Source organism: Poecilia formosa, unplaced genomic scaffold, assembly GCF_000485575.1.
Source record: "Poecilia formosa unplaced genomic scaffold, Poecilia_formosa-5.1.2 Scaffold92, whole genome shotgun sequence".
Classification (NCBI taxonomy): domain Eukaryota; kingdom Metazoa; phylum Chordata; class Actinopteri; order Cyprinodontiformes; family Poeciliidae; genus Poecilia; species Poecilia formosa.
In genome coordinates, this window is record NW_006800031.1 from 1,997,843 (window position 1) to 2,016,406 (window position 18,564).

Below are 18,564 nucleotides of genomic sequence, written 5' to 3' on the forward strand. Positions count from 1 at the left end.
GTTTTCCATGTCTCTTACATTGTTGTGGCTTTCTCTCAACAATGCCTGTCAATACATAAAAGTCGGTGGTCCTGTCAACAGATTCTCCCACTGAGCTGTGGATCTGTGCAGCTCCTCCAGAGTTACCACAGGCAGCTTTTCTCATTCATGCTCTCCTTCTCAGACATTTTGGTTTAGTGAGAAAATCATAACAAGCTGTTTTGTTTTTTTTTTCTGTTAGTGTACTACACTTTGAAAGGGTATGTATAATTTTGTAAAGTACTGTAGGCTTAGTTTTTCCAGTTTTAGTTTTCTGCCGAACCTATGTAGAGTCATGATGTTTAAATGTTGGGATACGTCTTCGGTCTAAGCAGAGGTAAAGAGCAGATTCCGCCCACATAAGAATGTTGCTTTGAGTTGTGGGAAACAAGGAAGTGTAGAGATATTCTGAGTAGAACTGTACTAACCAATGCTTAGGAAGAGTGCAATTTGTAGCAACACAGATGAAAATTCAAAGTATATTGGGGAACAATGTAAAAAGGTGACAGGTATGAAAATAAAAACAAAGACTCAACATAGCCGATCTTATTTCCTGCATAATAACGATGATATGCAGCGGCATTGTGGTACATTTCATATGCACACAGACAGCTAGGCTGTGCACCAACACAAAGCAGCTTCCTCTCCCTGCCTCCCCTCTCTGTGGGCCTGAGGGCTGTGTAGAAGCACCACAGTCTAATGCCATTATTCCTAATCCATCCTAAAGCCTCCTAATCCATGGCTAATCTGGAGGAGAGCTTTCGGAGTCCAAACTCACTCGTTCCTGCTGTTCCCACCCCTCAACACAACACACACAGAGTTTGTTACTTCCTTAGAGGGAGGATTTATCACCGCAACACACACGCGCGCACACACACCTTAAAAATGGATAATAAACACAGTGTATAAAGCACACGTTTCACACCCACCACTGTAGATGCACACAAGTGAAATGTATTTTAACAAAAAAAAAGTATTTTCTTTCACGCACACTTCACTGCTGGCTCCTGCATATGTTAGTGGGAGACATTTGATAAGTTCACAGTATATCTGCCTATCCTGAGCAGGGAGGATTAGCCCAGGATAATCTGCGTGTTTGCGTGTACATTTATGTGTGTGTCTGTGTATTTTTCTCTTTTTGCCTCAGAATCCTCCGCAGAATTCTCCCCCAATCGTTTCTTCTCCCTCCCATTCTTTCTCTCACCCACCTCTTCCTTAACTCCCTGTGACAGGCATTTATGACTCTTACCTCTTGAGAGAGGAAGGGAATGACTTGGGCACAGATTGCATTCAGTCGCTTGACGATCTCCGCCTGTAAGACAGAGGGGTGGGTGCAGCGAAAACAATCAACATCAAATTCAACAGGAGACAAGAAGGCGTCCTCTTCATTTAAAGTTCAGCTGATGAGATCACTGAGGTTTGTGAACAGGAGCCCATATTGCTGAATAGTCACATTGGAAACCCGAGTCTAGCACACAGCTAAGTATGAATGGTATTTAGAGGATGGATTAATCTCTAAGAGACATTCAGAAAAAGATGAAAAACTCCTTTTACCATTTAACTACTGCTTTGGGAGGATTGACTCTATATTAAGCTGCAAAAAGCACAAAAATTTCACGTTATTAGTCACTTTAGGAGTTGTTGTTGTTGTTGGGTAGCCCCTCTTCTCTCTGCAAGAGCACGACCTAACACAAAAACATCACCTAGAACATCGATTGTCCTTGCAAGGTTGCATCAGGTATTCAATATATTTTTCCTGCATGTAGTGTGTTGTGGGGTTTACCTGCTTCAGTTATGTGTAGCACCACATGGTGTTTTGCTTCAATATGTTTGTTGTTTGCTAAAAGTGACAGGAGTTCATTTAGCCTCCTGTCAAAACCCTTCTGGAGCTTCGTAGAGGACATTGGAGCATCTTCAGATGCAAACCATGAAAATCCCAACTTTAAATAATCACAGTCATACTTCCTTCCTTTTCTTTCGTTTATTGCTCAACCCAAACTCTCTTTGTACTCACAGTAGCTTTAGATACTAATATTCTATTTATTTTGTTTCTGGAATGTAGGCTTGATGAAGTTGGCTAAATGTCTGCAGTTATTTTTCCCAGTTTATACAAAAAGCGGTTGTTTTAATTTTAATATTGACCAATAGAATCAGAACTAGAATTGTTTACATAATCAAACATCTGTGGGTTAAGTAATCATTGAGGTATTTGAGGTATTTTAGTAAAATGTTGTAAGACAAAACAACTCGGATAGTTTTGCCCTTTTCACAACTCTTGTTATGTGAAGGGCAAAACGAACAATTAAGAGAAAAAAAGAAGACAATGTAGCACATTGTCTTCTTCGTTTTAGTTACGAATGAGTAACAGTCACCAAAAAAACCAAAAAAAAATCACACTGTTCACCAATCTGATGAAAATAGAAACGCAAACTGAGACAAAGGAAAACCTTTCACTAAAGATTTGGATTGGGTGTCATGATCAGCTGAATATAAATAGGAGTGTAAATGTTTACATCCAAGTGTGCGCATTTTTCTGTGCAGAAAAAAAAACAACAACTATGATTTACCACAGACAAAATACACAACCACTGCAATTATCATCATATTCATAAGATGCACCGCCCAAATTATTGCAGTTGGCACTACTGCAAATACCATCATTAAGTTGTCTTTGAAATTGTAAAAGCCTCTAGAGGAGAATCTGTGTGCACTAGAAATACTGTAGTGCACACATATAAACAGACATCATGAATGATGAGGGATGAAGCTTTCATCTGCTCCATTTTTATGAAATAATGTTAACACTCCCTACATTTTCACCCTTTCAAAGTCAAGTGCATTTTCATCAGAGTACGTGAGCATCATTCCTGAGTTGGAGCAATCCATCTTTGGCCTTGAAATCCAGCTGTCGCCTTTTTTGCAATCAAGGTGTTCTGTGTTACCTTAGCAGCTCTGAATGTATTAAATATCAACACTTAGCGAGTGCACACTGGTTTCAGCACCTTTTAGACTCACAAAATATGTCACTAACTGCACAAAAGTAGTAAATTAGAAGTACTGTAGTTGTGTTAAACACTGTTTGCTTTCATGTGAAAGAATTAAAATACCCTTCAACAGCTTGTGTGTTTTTTCCACATATCTGGACATACAGGTAATTAATATACATTTTTAAAAATCTTCAGTAATACAAATTTATATTACATAAACTTTTAATTGATATTCTAATTTATTAAATAGTGTCACAATCCTTCAGTGTTTGTTTTGATCATTTCCTTGGTGTTCATTTATGTTCTGTATACTGTATATTACCATTTTCAGTCCATTTCAGTGTCAAGAAGGTTGTTGTCATTGTACTTCATTCCTTTGAGTTTAGTTTTTTTTTTAGTTTATAATTTGGTTCTGTATACATCTGGATTTAGTTCTCTAAGCTAAACCTTAGTCTTTTCTCTTCGGGTTGTGGTTCCTATTGAATCTTAGTTGACAGCCATTATGATCATGACCAAAGGTGAATGATTACCAACCACTCCTTTATTACTTTTTGCTTAATTCATTAATAACATGTGAATTAGATGGTAATTAACATAATTTAAAAGGTGCCTTATAAAGAGAAATTCACTTCTTAAAATGTTGTCATTTTAGTGAATTTTTTTGGAGCAGCTGTCTAAAAAATGTTTTTATTTTTGCTCCATTAATCAGGTAAATAAATAGCAAATTACCTTTTTCAGAGTCTGCCAAAAGAAGCAGAAGAGGCTACGTCTCTAACCTTGTTTCACGTACATAACCTTTGAAGAGGTGAACTTTGGTATCAGTGGAACCAGACTTCCCCTGAGGCAACGACAGCAAACCCCCAACGCACACTTAAATAAATCCCTCAGCCAGAAGCGCAAGCAAAGCTACAGCAGACGCATAAACACAACTTTACGAACACCCAGACACACATCAAGAAGCAAAGGCAACCCCACCTCCCGCCCCCCACAGCCTTCTTTGTATTCATCAGATGTTTTTACTGAACCTGAGGCTTGGCTTTTAAAGATTATACAGCACTTACTTCCTCCAGATCAGGTGGGATATTTTTTTTAACAGGAAGCTGCCTGATCCGCCGTCCCAAAGGGAGTGCTACCAGTGCAACTCAAATCCAAACATAAACAGAGACAAAAGACATGACTAGAACAGAAACGCATATTAATAGGCAGCTGAGGATGAACATCACATTATTTATTTGTAACACAAACAACGTGGGGCTCCATCTGGACCGGATTTCCTCTTGTGATTAACTTGGATGAAGTATATAGTGGGAATACCTGCAGAATGTGAAGTAATGTGGGAACCGCTGATGGAAAAAAAAAGAGAAAATCTTAATCTATGAAAGTTTTTTCCAGTCCAAAATATATTTTAAAGAAACAATAGCTGATTTTTTTTAAATATAAGACAATGTTGTGGTTTGTTTAATGGTGACCAGTGTGAACTGCGTCCCTACTTTCTAGCGCAGTTTTTTTTTTTTAAATTTGATATTTAATTAATCCAAATGTGTTTGGAAAATGTAATAAATATTTTTAAAAATTCAGAACTTTTATTTGGTCGGTCATCTAGTGGAAATACTTTATCTGTGACAGTCTGGCTAACATCGCTTCCTCCAGTCCTGATCTGTGGAGTAAAACAATGATTAAAAGCATCTTATAATGAAAGGACATTATATTTAAAGGCTCCTGATTTGGACCTTTGACCAAACTGTGGCAGCTGCAGTTTATCATCTTTATCACCCACATATCACCCCCACAGTCAAACATGGTGGTGGTAATTTGGGGCTGCTTTGGTGCTTCAGGACAACTTGCCATAATTGATTGAACTATGAATCTTGATTGAGCTCCGAAGTGGGACAGTTGGTAGTTGCCTTACAGCAAGAATATCCTAAGTTTGAAACCCAGCTAGTGGTCTTTCTGTATGGAGTTCTCCCTGCACATGTGTGGGTTCTCTACAGGTACTCCGACTTCCACCCACAGTCCAGAAACATGACTGTTAGGTGAATTGGTCTTCTCAAAATGCCCTTAGATATGTGTGTGCGTGCGTGCGTGCGTGCGTGCGTGCGTGCGTGCGTGCGTGCGTGCGTGCGTGCGTGCGTGCGTGCGTGTGCATGGCTGTTTGTCCTGTGTGTCACTGTGTTGCCGTGCGATGGACTGTTAGACATTAAGTATGTTTGGAGTTTAATGCCTCGTCAATATGTTACAAGTACATTTGCATGTTAGCGTACTTAGTAAAGGCAGGTAGGTTAGAGTAGTTATATAAAGTATTACTTAATTTTTTTATAGTATTCATCCATTATCTATAAACTTTGGACAAAAAAGGTTTGTCTCTGAACACTTTGCAAGTACACATACATTTCTATGGGGAAATGTAATGTGACCAATCATCCTAACAGCCATGTTTTTTTGGACTGTGATAAGAAGGCAGAGCACCCAGAGAGAAACCATACCTACGTAAGGAAAAAGTGAAAACTCCATGCAGAAAGACCCCAGGTTAGGATTCAAACCCAGGATGTAACTGCAAGGCAACAAAGCCAAGAACTTGCAGTGTTTATGCAGACATTACATGATTAAAAATGTAAAATTGTAATTTGCCATCTGTAATTATGCTTCTGATGTTCCTCAACAAGCACCAAAATATTGTGCGATACAGAATACATAATATTAATATTAATCTTGAATGGTCTTCCCATTTCTGAGTGGAATGTTTAAACTTCTTTTGAATAAAGTGCAGAGGATGGGAGGTTAGTGGAAGCGCTAATGGCAAGAATAAAGCTAGGAAATGGGATTCAGTCCTAATGTTATGTAGCATTGTAAAGTAGGCTTTTGGTCAAATAAGTAGGTACTATAGAGCCCTGTTTGTGAGGTTGTATGTTTATATAGCATCATAGCCTATTCCGTTTAGATTTTTAATCACATACTTCAATAAATGCCAGAAAATAAAGTGATACAATCAAAAGTTGTTAATATCTGTCATTGTTAGAGCAGCTCAGAGAAGAAAGAAAAATGTGTGAACAGTCACACATAAGTTCATTTTTAGCCTTCATACACTGGTGGACAAAACCTATTTATAATTAATTCTGTTTAAGAGTTTTAAAAGAGACATTAAACACTGAATCATCACAAGTTATTTGAGGATCCACTTTCTTACGGTGCCTGGTGGAGGGGGACTAAGAGAAAAATTGAGTTTTTTTTACATACTGATATTGTAGAACTGCACCAGGACACTCTCTTTCAGAGAAAACCTAAAACACTGACATTTTCATTTTATATTTAGTCTTCATACAGGCAAGATGTGCTGAGCACACATGCCCTTTTTCAGTTTGACTCCTCTTCACATTTCTGCACACCGGGGAACTCACCCGTACATATTAGCCTCTGTGATTCTCCGGTGAGGTTGTTAGCTGGGGTTTAAGTGCTTTGCTCAAGGGAACATTGGTGTTAAGTGTTGGCCATGTTCAATATTTATACAGCTGGAAAAAGGAGCAAGTGATGCTGCTTAAGCTGAATGCAAAGCTTAATGGATGTTCGAGGAGGCACTGAACCGGTAGTTGACGGCTACTTGAAAGGAGGCTAATTTTGGCACCATAGCTACTGTTACTAACTTCTAAAAAGGCATCGTTTAAAAATCTTATATGTACTGACATAATGCAAATGGAAACAAAACACCAGCTTGCTAGAAACAAAATAGTATTTTCTCCCATCTATTGTAATCTACTGAGAAATAAAGTGTATTTTGATGCTCTAACACAATGAAAGTAAAGTATTCTTTTTTTTTACATCTAACACCATAACAGGAGTTTAGTTTTGGCTATGAATAACTACAAATAATTACTTAGGGCAATTATTAATAAAACTAGTAATTTAGATAAAAATTAACAAGTCGGGGCACCAATTGATGCTCAAGAAAATAAAAGCCAAATGATTCAGTATTGCTGGTGTTTTCTGTAAATACCTGATCGACAAGGCTTAGAGCTTCTGCCGATCTCTAGTTGTGATTGGGCGGGAGGCGAGGTATACCCTGAACAAGTCACCAGCGCAGCAGGGTAACACAGAGACACACAGGACAAACTACCCTGCATATACACACTCACACCAAAGGACAATTTAGAGACAAATTAACCTAATAAACAGAGAAAAGACTCTTGCACATTTTGTAGACAAAATACATAATCAGAAAATGCAATAAAATGTATTGCACAGGTCAATAATATCTTCAACTTTTCAATCTTTTTTTTTTTTTTTTTTGCATTTAGACAATACTACAGTGCTTTAATTTGATTAAAAGGTTATAAGAAATTGTTTAATCAATAACTGAGCGTCCAGGTGATTCCTTTGGAGGAGCTGATCTTAATGTTGCTGTAAATGTGGAAAAACTGAACAAAAGCTAAATTACACTTTTCCACTGTGCAACACAACCCATACAGCTGACATTTTACACCAGGTGGAAGCCATTGTGACAGTAGGCCGGGGTGCAGGGATGCCAGGCAGTTTGGCCACTATGCTTCCTGGCACTGATAGAGCACGTGAAAAAAAAAAAAAAAAGGAGACAGAAAATCAAAGCTCCCTTTTTTTTTAACAATTAGGCCTCAGCTTTGACCTGGACCTGACACTGGTTCAACAGAGAATGTATCAGAAACAACTGAACAGAGATGCCTAAAGGTTGGGGCACAAAAGCAGGTCGATTTGTTTAGTGTATCGCTCGTTTAGAGGACTCTGTGGTCACATCGAGCTGCAACAGCCTCTGAGGTTTGAAATATGGACGCTGAAATATCTTTAACCCTTTTTGTGAGGCACCAGAGAATTTTTCCACAGGTTGAAAAAACAGAAGGATTGACGCGTTAAACTTGAACCACTGATGAAAAATAATAATAATAATAAATTATATCTTTTAAAGGTAATAAGTGATTACATTTTGGTTAAATTACGTTAAACAGTTAACCTTTTGAATTAATAATTTCCTGGATTGCAGATTTTTTTTATTTATAACAGGCTCACATGCCATCAACAAACACTTGTCAGTAAAAATTGCAGTCAATAGGGACAATAATGTTAATAAACGTGGAGAACATTCTGAAATAGTCCCACTTTACCTCCTAACAACAATGAAATTAGATCAGGCAGGAGCCCAGGAGTCAGAGCGGGTCAGATACAAGCTCCTCCCCTGTGGAGCTTTGTAAGCACCACATCAGCACCACTTTTCACCACCAGCTAATACACCTAATGGACCTCACCATATAAAGTCTTCATTCCCTTGTGACTCTGTGTGTGTGAGCGAGTGTGTGAAAGAAGCAGCGAGCACAGTGGAAAGGGACAAAGAGGAAATATAAAAGGCCCTAATTAGACTGTCTCTAAGCAGTTCTTGATGTAATTTAACTCCTTAATGTAATTTTAATGTTATTGTGACATAAATGTTTTCTGATTTTGTCACTTAAAACAGTTGAGACAGGGTAAACAAATGTAGTAAATACTTGTAGTATCATCTTGAAGAGGCAGTGAGGATCAATTCTAACATTACTATGAAGTATAGTTCCTCACTGAAGTTTTGTGCAGCAAAAATTACCCTTTGGGACCAAAAAAATAATAATTTTAAAGAATAATTTTTACCCCAATGGACCATCACATCAGCAGCAATGGCTCTAATTATCTGTTATAGTGATAGGGATACTTTATATAGCATTAATAACAAATAAATGAAAAACGTATGATTTCTTTTGTGGGGTGAAACAGTAAAACAATCCATCCATCCTGTTTAAAGGACATTGACTTTCTGTTGATCTTTTCCTTTGTACAGACGTCAGTGTTTAGAAAATAAAACACAACACTGCATTGCAAAAGTATTACTCCCCCTTGAACACTTTCACTTATTTAAAACATAATAGCCATGTATTTTAAGAATATTTTCTGCACGGACCAACACACAGTAGGTGTAATTGTGCAGGAGTGACAGTAAGAAACCCACATGGAAGTCCACAGGAGGTCTCGTCTATAATTTGCCACAAGCCAAAAAGGCTGCATGGTAAAGATATGGAAGATGGCGCTCCACAGTTGAGACCTATTTGCTTTCTGTCTATTTGCAAGACAGTATGTGTGAAGGACAAACATAGTGGTGGTGGCAGTATCATGTTGTCGGTATGGCCTTCTACAAACAGAGTTAAATAAAGGGCAGTTATGAAAGAAAACCAGTTAAAGCTGGACAACACTTGAAAATGGGAAGGAGATTCACCTTGCAGCAGGACAACAACATTAAACAGCCAGAGATAAAATAGTTTAGATTAAAACACATTCCCATGTTGGAGTGCTCCAGTAAAGGTCCATATGGGCCATTAAGAACCTGTGACAGGACTTGAAAACTGATCTCCACATTTGCTCTACATCCAATCTGGCTGAGCTATTTCATATGAACATGCTGCACTATTATGAATATTTACAGTGCTGTGAACAAATATGTATCCCCTTCCCAAGATGCTGTGTGTTTTTGCTATTTTCATAATGAAATGTTTCAGAACACTAAACAAGCTTTAATTTCAGGAATTGATAAAATAACACAAAAAAAATCAGTTTTCCTTCATTAAAGGAAAAAAACTATAAAAAAAAAAAAAAACTTGTCCTTTGAGATTTCTCAAGCCAGACCATAATACTCCGAGACACATGAAATCAAGAACTCCAAGCAACATCTTAACCACAGCAGGCTTCACTTTCCAGAGGTCAGAGGTCAGGATTCAACAAAACAAAAAGAGACTGGGCCACAATGAAATCACTGGAAGAGTTTTGAAAAATCTCTCATGAAAAACAAAAAAGGTCACAATTGTTTAGACAAAAAGGTGAAAACGATTTCATAAAGCACACTGTGCATCTCGAGATCAATCCATTTTAAATTTGTTTTGTAAATGTTGAGAATAATTTTTTCTTCTTAACTTGGTTTATTTTTTTTTTTTTGTCAGGAGGTTTACAGTTGGAAGAGGAAGGAAACAAATGAAGGGGATTGCTCTGAGCTCCATTTTATCAATAACCAAAAACATCTACTGACAGTTTAATAGGCTGAAAGCAGGTGATTTTCTTTAAATTGTACCGCTAAGCAATAGAAGACCGAATTACACTAAATATGTATGGAAAGGAGATTTTAAAACTGTAATCCAAATTATTAATTACAAATTAATATTAATGTACAGACACTCCAGTTTGCTCAGTTTTTAATTTTTCTCACAATTTTTCAAATCACAGTGTCAAACAAACCTCACAACGAAACAAATGTTTCCTTATCTGCTGCAGTAAAATAACCTGTCACACGTAACTGAAATCTCTGGCAATCTTCAGAATCTAAACGTCTTATTACTTCCTTCTTTCACCACTTTGTCCTTGTGCCTCCTTCCTTTTTCCCTCCTTACATCCTGCGCTTTGCTTTATTTCTCTTTCAGCCTCACTAATTTGCAATTGATTAGCTGTCCTCTCTCAGTCCTGCGTGCACTGCTCCTCCCTCGCCGTCTCTCCTCCCCACCCACCCGTCCTGTCCTCTCTTCCATCTACGAGTCAATTTCTCTTTAACGAGCCTCGGTACATTTCTCTCCCCTGGGCACTAGAGCCCTTCTGTGTAAATAAAACAGGGAGCAGAGCCAAAAAAAATCAATGGGCCTATTACCCTTAGAAAATGCTAAACAAGCAATATTAGCGACTCTCTTGGAAGTGGTGGCTGATTGCCTTAATACCTGCCCGCCAAAAGAAACACCTCCGTCTCCTTCTATCCATTCATCTGCACAATAATCCACATGCTTTCTAACACACACTCGCGCAGTAATACTCAGGCATGCTGGAGCAAGAGTCAAAATAATTTGCTTCCAAAGCTCACACACACACACACACACACACATACACATACACAACAGCATGATGCATGAACCCACAGACTGCTGGCAGAAATTAGGGATTCGCTCTCCTGACAGAAATCATTCGGCACCACACAGAGCTGCAGGCCATGTTTTACCGCTTCTCATTTTGTCTGTCTTGTCCATGCAAACACAACAACACACCGCAGCACGTGCAGCGCGCACAAACAGCAGCAGGCGGCCGGGATTTATAGTAGACACCCCATATTTCATCCGACAACTATGATTAGTGTGCCAGTGAAAAAGCTGCGTGTGTGTTTGCGTGTGTTTGCGTGTGTGCGTGCGTGCACACGCTGAGGCAGGAGTAAACACAAAAAGCAAAACGCATACGCACCCGGTGTGCACAGATTCACAAATAGTGAATGCAAAACTGAATAAACATCTAAAGTGTGCCTGCAGACAAACACATTCATGAAAACATCCACACTGTGTAAACATGTGCGGTAAGGGCTGTTAAACACTCACACACATACACACGCACACACACGCATGCACACGCGCGCACACGTGCGCACACACACACACAGAAAGCAAAGTAAACAGGCTGTATAGTTACAGAAGGACACACATAGACAGCAAGACAAAGGCCAAGCATTTATCACGTCTTCTCAAACCGACATACACACACACTCACACACACACATACACTATTTGTGCAGAGATGAATGTGTGGCTGGTTAGCTGTGGTCCATTTATCGTGGCAGCTGATGTGTGGTTAACACAGACATTTATGCTAATGACCCTCCGTGTTAAAGTAAAAAAAAGCAGCAGTAATGCAAAAGCTCGTTAAAGGCCAAACCCTTATTGGCTGCAGTCATTTTTCAGCCCATTATCTTGTTCAATTAAACTGATGAAATTCTTATTCACATGTGAAATGGCTCACCAAGTGACCAAACAAGACTAAATGAAATACCCCTTCTTTGTTAAAGAATATTTCTGCTTTATATATATATGTTTTGTTACTTTTGGTTCTACAAATCTAGCAAATTTCATTCCACTTTTAGAAGGAGCTGACAGTTTGATTTTACACTTAAAGATGAAATGCAGAATTATGCTGGCTGAAACCCTCTAGAAATAAAATGTAATGTTTAGTTTTGTTGTGTTTTTTATAATTTTTTTTTTTATTAACCCCAGAGGAATAACCACACTTTGGTCTCACATTGTATATTTGTTTAAATTCGAGAAACAATGGAAAAAATGCAATACATCTCTAGCTCATAATACAAGACAATGAAACTTCCAAATCCTTAATTCCACCAGATTTATTTCAAGCAAGATTAAAACATTATTCGAATAATGGAGAGTCAAATCCATTTTGTTCTTTTATCTTTCCTTGCTTTGCACCTCATCTTCCCAACAAATTATTTCACTTAACTATAGAAACAGAGAATGTTAGCAGCACATGTAATGCCAGCAGATTGTGTAAAATTTAAATTCAGTTCTCTTCTTTTCAGAGAACTTGCACTGGTTCAGGGTAAATCCTCTCATTCACCAACTCACATGTTAAAACTCGGCCCCTCCTTCCACCTGTAAACAAAGCAACTCGTATCCCTGTACTGAAGCCATAGCGGATGAACTTAAATTCTTTCGCAGTTAAATATATTCATGACCTATACAGGTAATACTAATTAGTTTCTCAAATCACATTTATAAATCAAACATTTTGAGAGGACTTTTCTGACACCTTTTTTATTGGGCAATGTCATTACAGAACTTGCCACAAACGCGTCTGTATTCCAAGATGCAAATGAACAATTGAAATCATAAATAATGAGCTACTGCCAAACATCTGGACCATGTCAGAAGAAATTTGTAAATCTGAGCCTCCTAAAAAACTTTGAATAACTCTCCAGGGGAGAAAACTTCTCACACATCCAGTCTATGTGAAAGTATTCACTGCATTTCTATTGCAGGTTATCTCTAATGTGCGACTAAAATGAACATTTCCATGTCCTCCCTATTTGGACAAGTTGATTCTAATAAAATACAAGACATTATCATCCCTGATCCAACTCATATGACTCGGAGTGACTTCCTACATTACCTAGTGATTTTCTAACATCCTGTAGGCTCATAATGAAGAGTTCTTTCAGAAAACAACAAGTTAATCCAGATCACACGCCAAGAGCATGCAAAACGCACTGGCTTCAAGGTGAAGTTGGTGCAAGTCTTTTTTCTTTGTTTTATTTCCCAACTGGATGCATTTCAATTTTCCCAACTGGAGTTGTTTCATGGGTTCCCACACACTTTACATTTCATGAATCTATATTGGTTTGTTGGCAAATTTGTGGCCCATTTTTAATTCATGAATTCAAAAGTTCAGTTTTAATTTATCACGTTTCCACAGTGATCAGGTTTAGAAAACAAAAACTGAGAATGAGAATAATTCTGTTGTTTCCCTAAAGCTTTTCTAGTCTTTAAATCCAAGAATCTTTATTACCAGTTTGACATTTGCGTAATCTGTGCAGGCAACATATACAGGTGCAAGCATCCACTCAATACTTCCGACATAAACCTGCAGACTTGACTAGTAGAAAAAGAAACATCTGACATCTTGAGGCACAGGTCAGAGCTTCTGAGGCAAATCTGTTTGGCCCAAGTCACGTTGTGCATATTAAATGTTAGAAATGTCTGAAAATCTAAATATTTTTTCTGTGATGTCATTTTCTTGTCCCTATTCTTATTCAGACCTTTAAAACAGATAAATAAACTTTCCCAGACATTTTAGAACTACATATGAATCCTGTAGTGTGGAACAGTTTTCTGTACAAGTGCCACCAAATGTTAAAAATGAAGATAAAGCAACCACAGGTAATAAAACATAACATGCAATCGAAAGTGTCATTAAACTCACAATAACAGTTTGCATAAAAGCTCAACTGTTTTACAAATTCTCCCAAAATCCAAGGGAAATCTGTGGCTTTTATTTGTGACATTTCAGGTATTCCGATATATTGTTGCTATCTACGCATGTACAACTAAATTTGCATGGATCTCACTGTCATGGACGTTTCTCTGACACCAACTAAAAGGCTGTTTGATTCTGCTGAATTCTTACATTTAAAAAAACAAGACATCTTACCTGCTTGTGCATCTCGATGTTAAGCCCATATGACATTTCATAGTACTGAGAAAAAAAAAAAAGAAAAACGAGATGAAAGCAAGGTCACTCTCTTTCGTGTGGCATATGCTCTAGTCAGAACACAAGCTGCAGTCAGGCTCACCATTACATAGTGTCGCTGCATCTCAGTTTTCTCACTGGCCAGTTTCTCACATTCCAGTTTCAGACTAGCAGAAAAGATTAAGAAAAAGAAAAAAAGGTTATATTAGTGTCAGAATTAAACTCTCCATCAACCAAACCAGAGGGACTTAAAGGAGTGTTTTGTAACTCTGAATTCACATGAGGTGGTGCCCGCAAAGAAAAAAAAAAGTGCAAATCTGAATCTACGATCAATCTTAAAAAGAGGAAAAACAGAAACGCAACAAAACAAGCCGTGCGGCTCACCACAGCTTCCTGCTGCAGACGCAGGCCCTTACTCAGCAGGTGCAGAGGAGTAATTACTGAATCAATGGACACATACACACACACACACACACACAGAGAGACCTCATCACATATTCTTACAGTGTGAGAGGAAGCCAAAACTGCATCATCAACAAGAAAGTAACCTTATAATGAGGATCCATTTTACAAAAAAGGTTAACTCTTTTAAATGTTTCGGCTTATGGGAAGTCTTCTGTTTACAGCCACAAAAAGCTTTTAAGTGGCAGCTAATGAGAAGATCATCAGGTGTGCGATAATGTTAAAATACAAAACCAGGTAAACATCAGTTTCAATGAAACGAAGCTTTAAGGAGTTTAACTTTACTATAAAACCAGTCAACCAGATTCCTTCACATTTTCCATTTCAAAACTTAATACATTTTCACACTCAAGTTATCAGGAATCTGAATCATTGTTTAGGCCATTTCTAAAGTAAAAATACAAAAATGGCTGGCAAAATGGGATGGGATGGGATGGGATGGATGGATTCTATGCTATTTTTATATACTTATCCAGATTTGTAAAATGCTTAAGTCCAATTCTAAACTAATCCAAACTTCCAAAGACTAGCTGGGAATCCTGATCCAAAACAGAAATAAGACACGAATCGGGACAAAGATTTTTAGTTTTCTGATTTCCAATTTGATCCATCCTTACTCTCTGTCTGTTTTCTTCCAAACCAACCCCCTATGTTGAAACCGTTTGATGTGGGCGGCTGCAGCATTAAGCATGCAGCTTGTTATCCTCGGTTCAGCCCGTTCAAGCCCCAGGATTGACCAGAAAACTGGACCCCTGGTTCATCTCCCCAAGAGACTGGGTAACAATTACAAGGTGGCCAGAAGTGGGCGATTATTATGCATTGGTGTCGTGCTTTATGGTCCTGCCCTGCGGCGACGTATTTCACACTTCATCATGTCGAGTAAAGCAGTATTTCACACCACTTGCACTTGCAGGGAGAGACGTGCCGACGAAAGTCAATGGGGTTTACCTGTGGTTAGTCACTGGTAATGGACAGAGCTAAGACAAACGGGCGATACAGTACAGCACCAGCGTACGAATGAGCTCTGCTGGGGGAGAGCACATCTCATTTTAAGACGCTAAAAGCAGCCATTCTAAGGTTGTTTTAATTATCTACCTTAACCTGAACCAAAACCTACTTTCTGTCTGGTATTTCATGTCATTGCATCATGTATTTCTCAGACACTTTGGTCATATTGCATGAGTCATGCATGACTGCATGGCGTAAAGCATTATCAAACTTTTCTGACCCCGAAACGTACTTAATATGAACAAGTCAGGCATAACATTATGACCAGTGGAGTTAATAGCACAGATCATCTCCTCATCATGGTTCTTGTGTCATATTAGGAAGGAGCTGATTATTTTTGTCCTCAAAGTTTGAATTTTGAACATCAAGAAAATCTGAAATTGTGTTATATTGATAGTTATTATTAACCATACATTTTTCTTTTTTTTTTTCTTTTTGTCAATACTCTTGTGAGTTTTACCTCGGCTCACAATCTACATCAGGTGTAGGCGTGAAGGACATGGAGACAACATCCAACTGGCCAAATATAGCACTGACGAGTAGAGCGTGAATGTTTGAGATTTAAAATAATATATACCGGATAATATTGCATTCAAACAGCCTATTGTGATTAGCAATATTGCACACACTAACACTGAAAATATAGCTGTGATTTGCACTAGAAGTAGAAAAAGAGTAGAAGTTTGAAAGTGGTGAGATTGTGACGGCTTGGTCAGTGGCTCCAGAAAGTTTTTCAAGGGGTGGCCAGAAGGGGGCAACTGGAAAAATGGGGGTGATGCACCAAAATGGCAAATCAAAATGTTTAGTGTCATTATATCTGCAACATGGCTTTCAATAAATGAGATTAGCTCTTTGAAACTAGTCTTTTCAGTCCCACATTGAGATGAATAAAAAAAATAATAAAATATGATGCATAACAGAATTCTTGTTTAGAAGATGATCGGTTGGTCATTCTCCGTAACTGCGGCTTCTATGGGGTTTTCACGCTTAGCAGTGGTTGCCATCTATGGAAATTGCTCCAAGGAAGGAAGGGAAACTGCCAACATAGAATAAGGGGTCCGTGTGGAGCACAGTGACAGATGAACTACTGTTGCTCAAATTGGTGTCACAGGGTGTCAGAATACAGTAGATCACAGTTTTGGGTGTCTGTATGGGATTCCATAGACCAGTCACGCTGGTCAAAAGGTCATATGATCTAAATTTTACATAGAAAAGTGAAAAAAACAGGTTTCTTTAACTCAAACGGCAACAGTATTTTGTTTTATTTTTGATAGTAAAAGAAGAAATAATTTTCTTTACATTTTAATCGATAGTTTTCTTTCTTTTTGTCTGTTAACTCAGTTCAGTTCCAAAAAGAGCAGCACGCATCATGATGCCAGACCGTTTCCTGCCTTATTTCTAGACTCTCACCTGTGATATTGGGCTTGCAGGAACTGAAATTCCTCTTTGATCCGGTCACAGGACTCGGTGACGGTGAACTTGAACGGCTGCCCCGGCTGGTGTGGCACCTCAACCCGAAATCAAAGAGCGTGTGAGGAAGAGGAGGGGGGGGAGAGAGCAAGAACTGAGCCACCAAAGTTCAGTGTCATGACACAACGTGCAGGAGCTTTTTTTTTTTTTTTTTTTTTTTTTTTTTTTTTTTTTTCCTTTTCTTTTTGACAATGGACCACTGTGATCGCACTCAGTCTCCTCACACTTTAACCCGCGGATACGCACTCACACAGACACAAACAGCTCCAGAAATCTGGACAATGAGCTCAATTGTTAAAGTGGCGGCGCAGTGGCACGGAAACTGTATCTAAACTGATTACGCATCAGGCGCGCTGCAGTTAATCTGCGCTGTTTTGACACTTTCTGCTTCTGTTCTCCACTTACCGGATGCCGCGCCGGGGGGTACATCTTGCTCAGATCTCGAATCATTAAAAAGGCGGCGTAAAGTTCATCCACAAGAAGAAGAAAAAAAAAATACAGCAAAAGAAAGAAACGCGTGAGGCGCTTTTTTTTTTTCTTTTTTTTCCGTGCGTAAAGGGTCAGTCACTAGCCGCTGAGCGGGCTGAGAGCAGGTCCTGTAAAAAGTGGAAGCATCCTTTGACAACAAAAACAAGGCAGGTGGTTATTCTCCTCCTTCCCTGTCCATAAAACTCAAAGAATTCCCTTCAAACTAACACAAATCTTCTATTTTCCTCTGTGTTTTCCCTACGAAGCCTCAACTTTTGGCGCATCGTGGCACAGCTCATCCACAGCTCAGCATCTCAGGTTACTCCCCGTTGTCGCGCATTAATCAGTAGATCTCCTCCAACCTCCTTTTACGCTTCACATCCGAGCGAGAGACCACCTCACCAACCAACTGTACCAGCCTGCCCTTGTCTGTGACGCCAAATTTAGCAGCAGCCAGTCGTGAGGGCGCAATTACATATTCACAACATTTACTGGAGCCCGCACACCGTGACGTCGGGACGTGTAGTTTAATTCATATTAGTCGATAATAAGCCCTACAGATGTGCATGTGCCGTGAAGAACTACAACTTCCCGGCTCGTACGCAAAGCCCCCCCACCTCCCATAAAGCCAATGATGTGTGGTCTGAAGGAGGAGCGGTGATCAAACGCAGCCAATGACGAGAAAAAAAAGTGAGCACTGCGCTGTCTGTCATCCACACGCTGTCCAATCACATCCCGAGAAGATGCGAGTAATGCGGACCCCCACGTGGGGGGCTCATTCTGGAGAAAAGGCTGTGACAGGGATTGATCTGAAAACTATCTGTTGGCTTATGCTTTTTTATAGACAATTTAAACCACAAGTGACCATATGGCCTGGAGATGCCTGATGGTGCTCCTCCTCCCCCCTGTTGTTTTACTGAATCGCCCGTTTAATTGCTTGCTATTCTGTCCACAGATTGCACCTGTAACCTGGCAATTAAATTCTCATTCAGCTCCCTCATCTCAGTCTGCTTGATTGGTATAAATCACGTAGAGCGCAGGGGGAAAAGAGGCTGTATTTACTCACGTTCGAAGAATTATTGTTGCTGAAAGATGGTTTAAAGGTTCCACGGTG

At 39.0% G+C, this 18,564-nt stretch overlaps 1 protein-coding gene across 3 annotated transcripts in view; it reads right to left on the reverse strand.

Moving 5' to 3' along the window:
- LOC103142032 (transducin-like enhancer protein 4) overlaps nt 1-18,050 on the reverse strand; it is a 51,598-nt gene extending 33,548 nt beyond the window's left edge. For 2 of the 3 annotated variants that reach the window (XM_007557886.2, XM_016674261.1), the window contains exons 1-5: nt 17,388-18,050; nt 16,923-17,020; nt 14,146-14,209; nt 14,004-14,048; nt 1,268-1,330 (exon numbers count right to left, since the gene is read on the reverse strand). In XM_007557886.2, coding sequence (XP_007557948.1) covers nt 1,268-1,330; nt 14,004-14,048; nt 14,146-14,209; nt 16,923-17,020; nt 17,388-17,432 — 315 coding nt within the window. In that variant the 5' untranslated portion in view covers nt 17,433-18,050. The remainder of the gene's footprint in view (nt 1-1,267; nt 1,331-14,003; nt 14,049-14,145; nt 14,210-16,922; nt 17,021-17,387) is intronic. The other variant, XM_016674262.1, reaches the window with a different exon arrangement.
- Nucleotides 18,051-18,564: the final 514 nt, after the last annotated feature.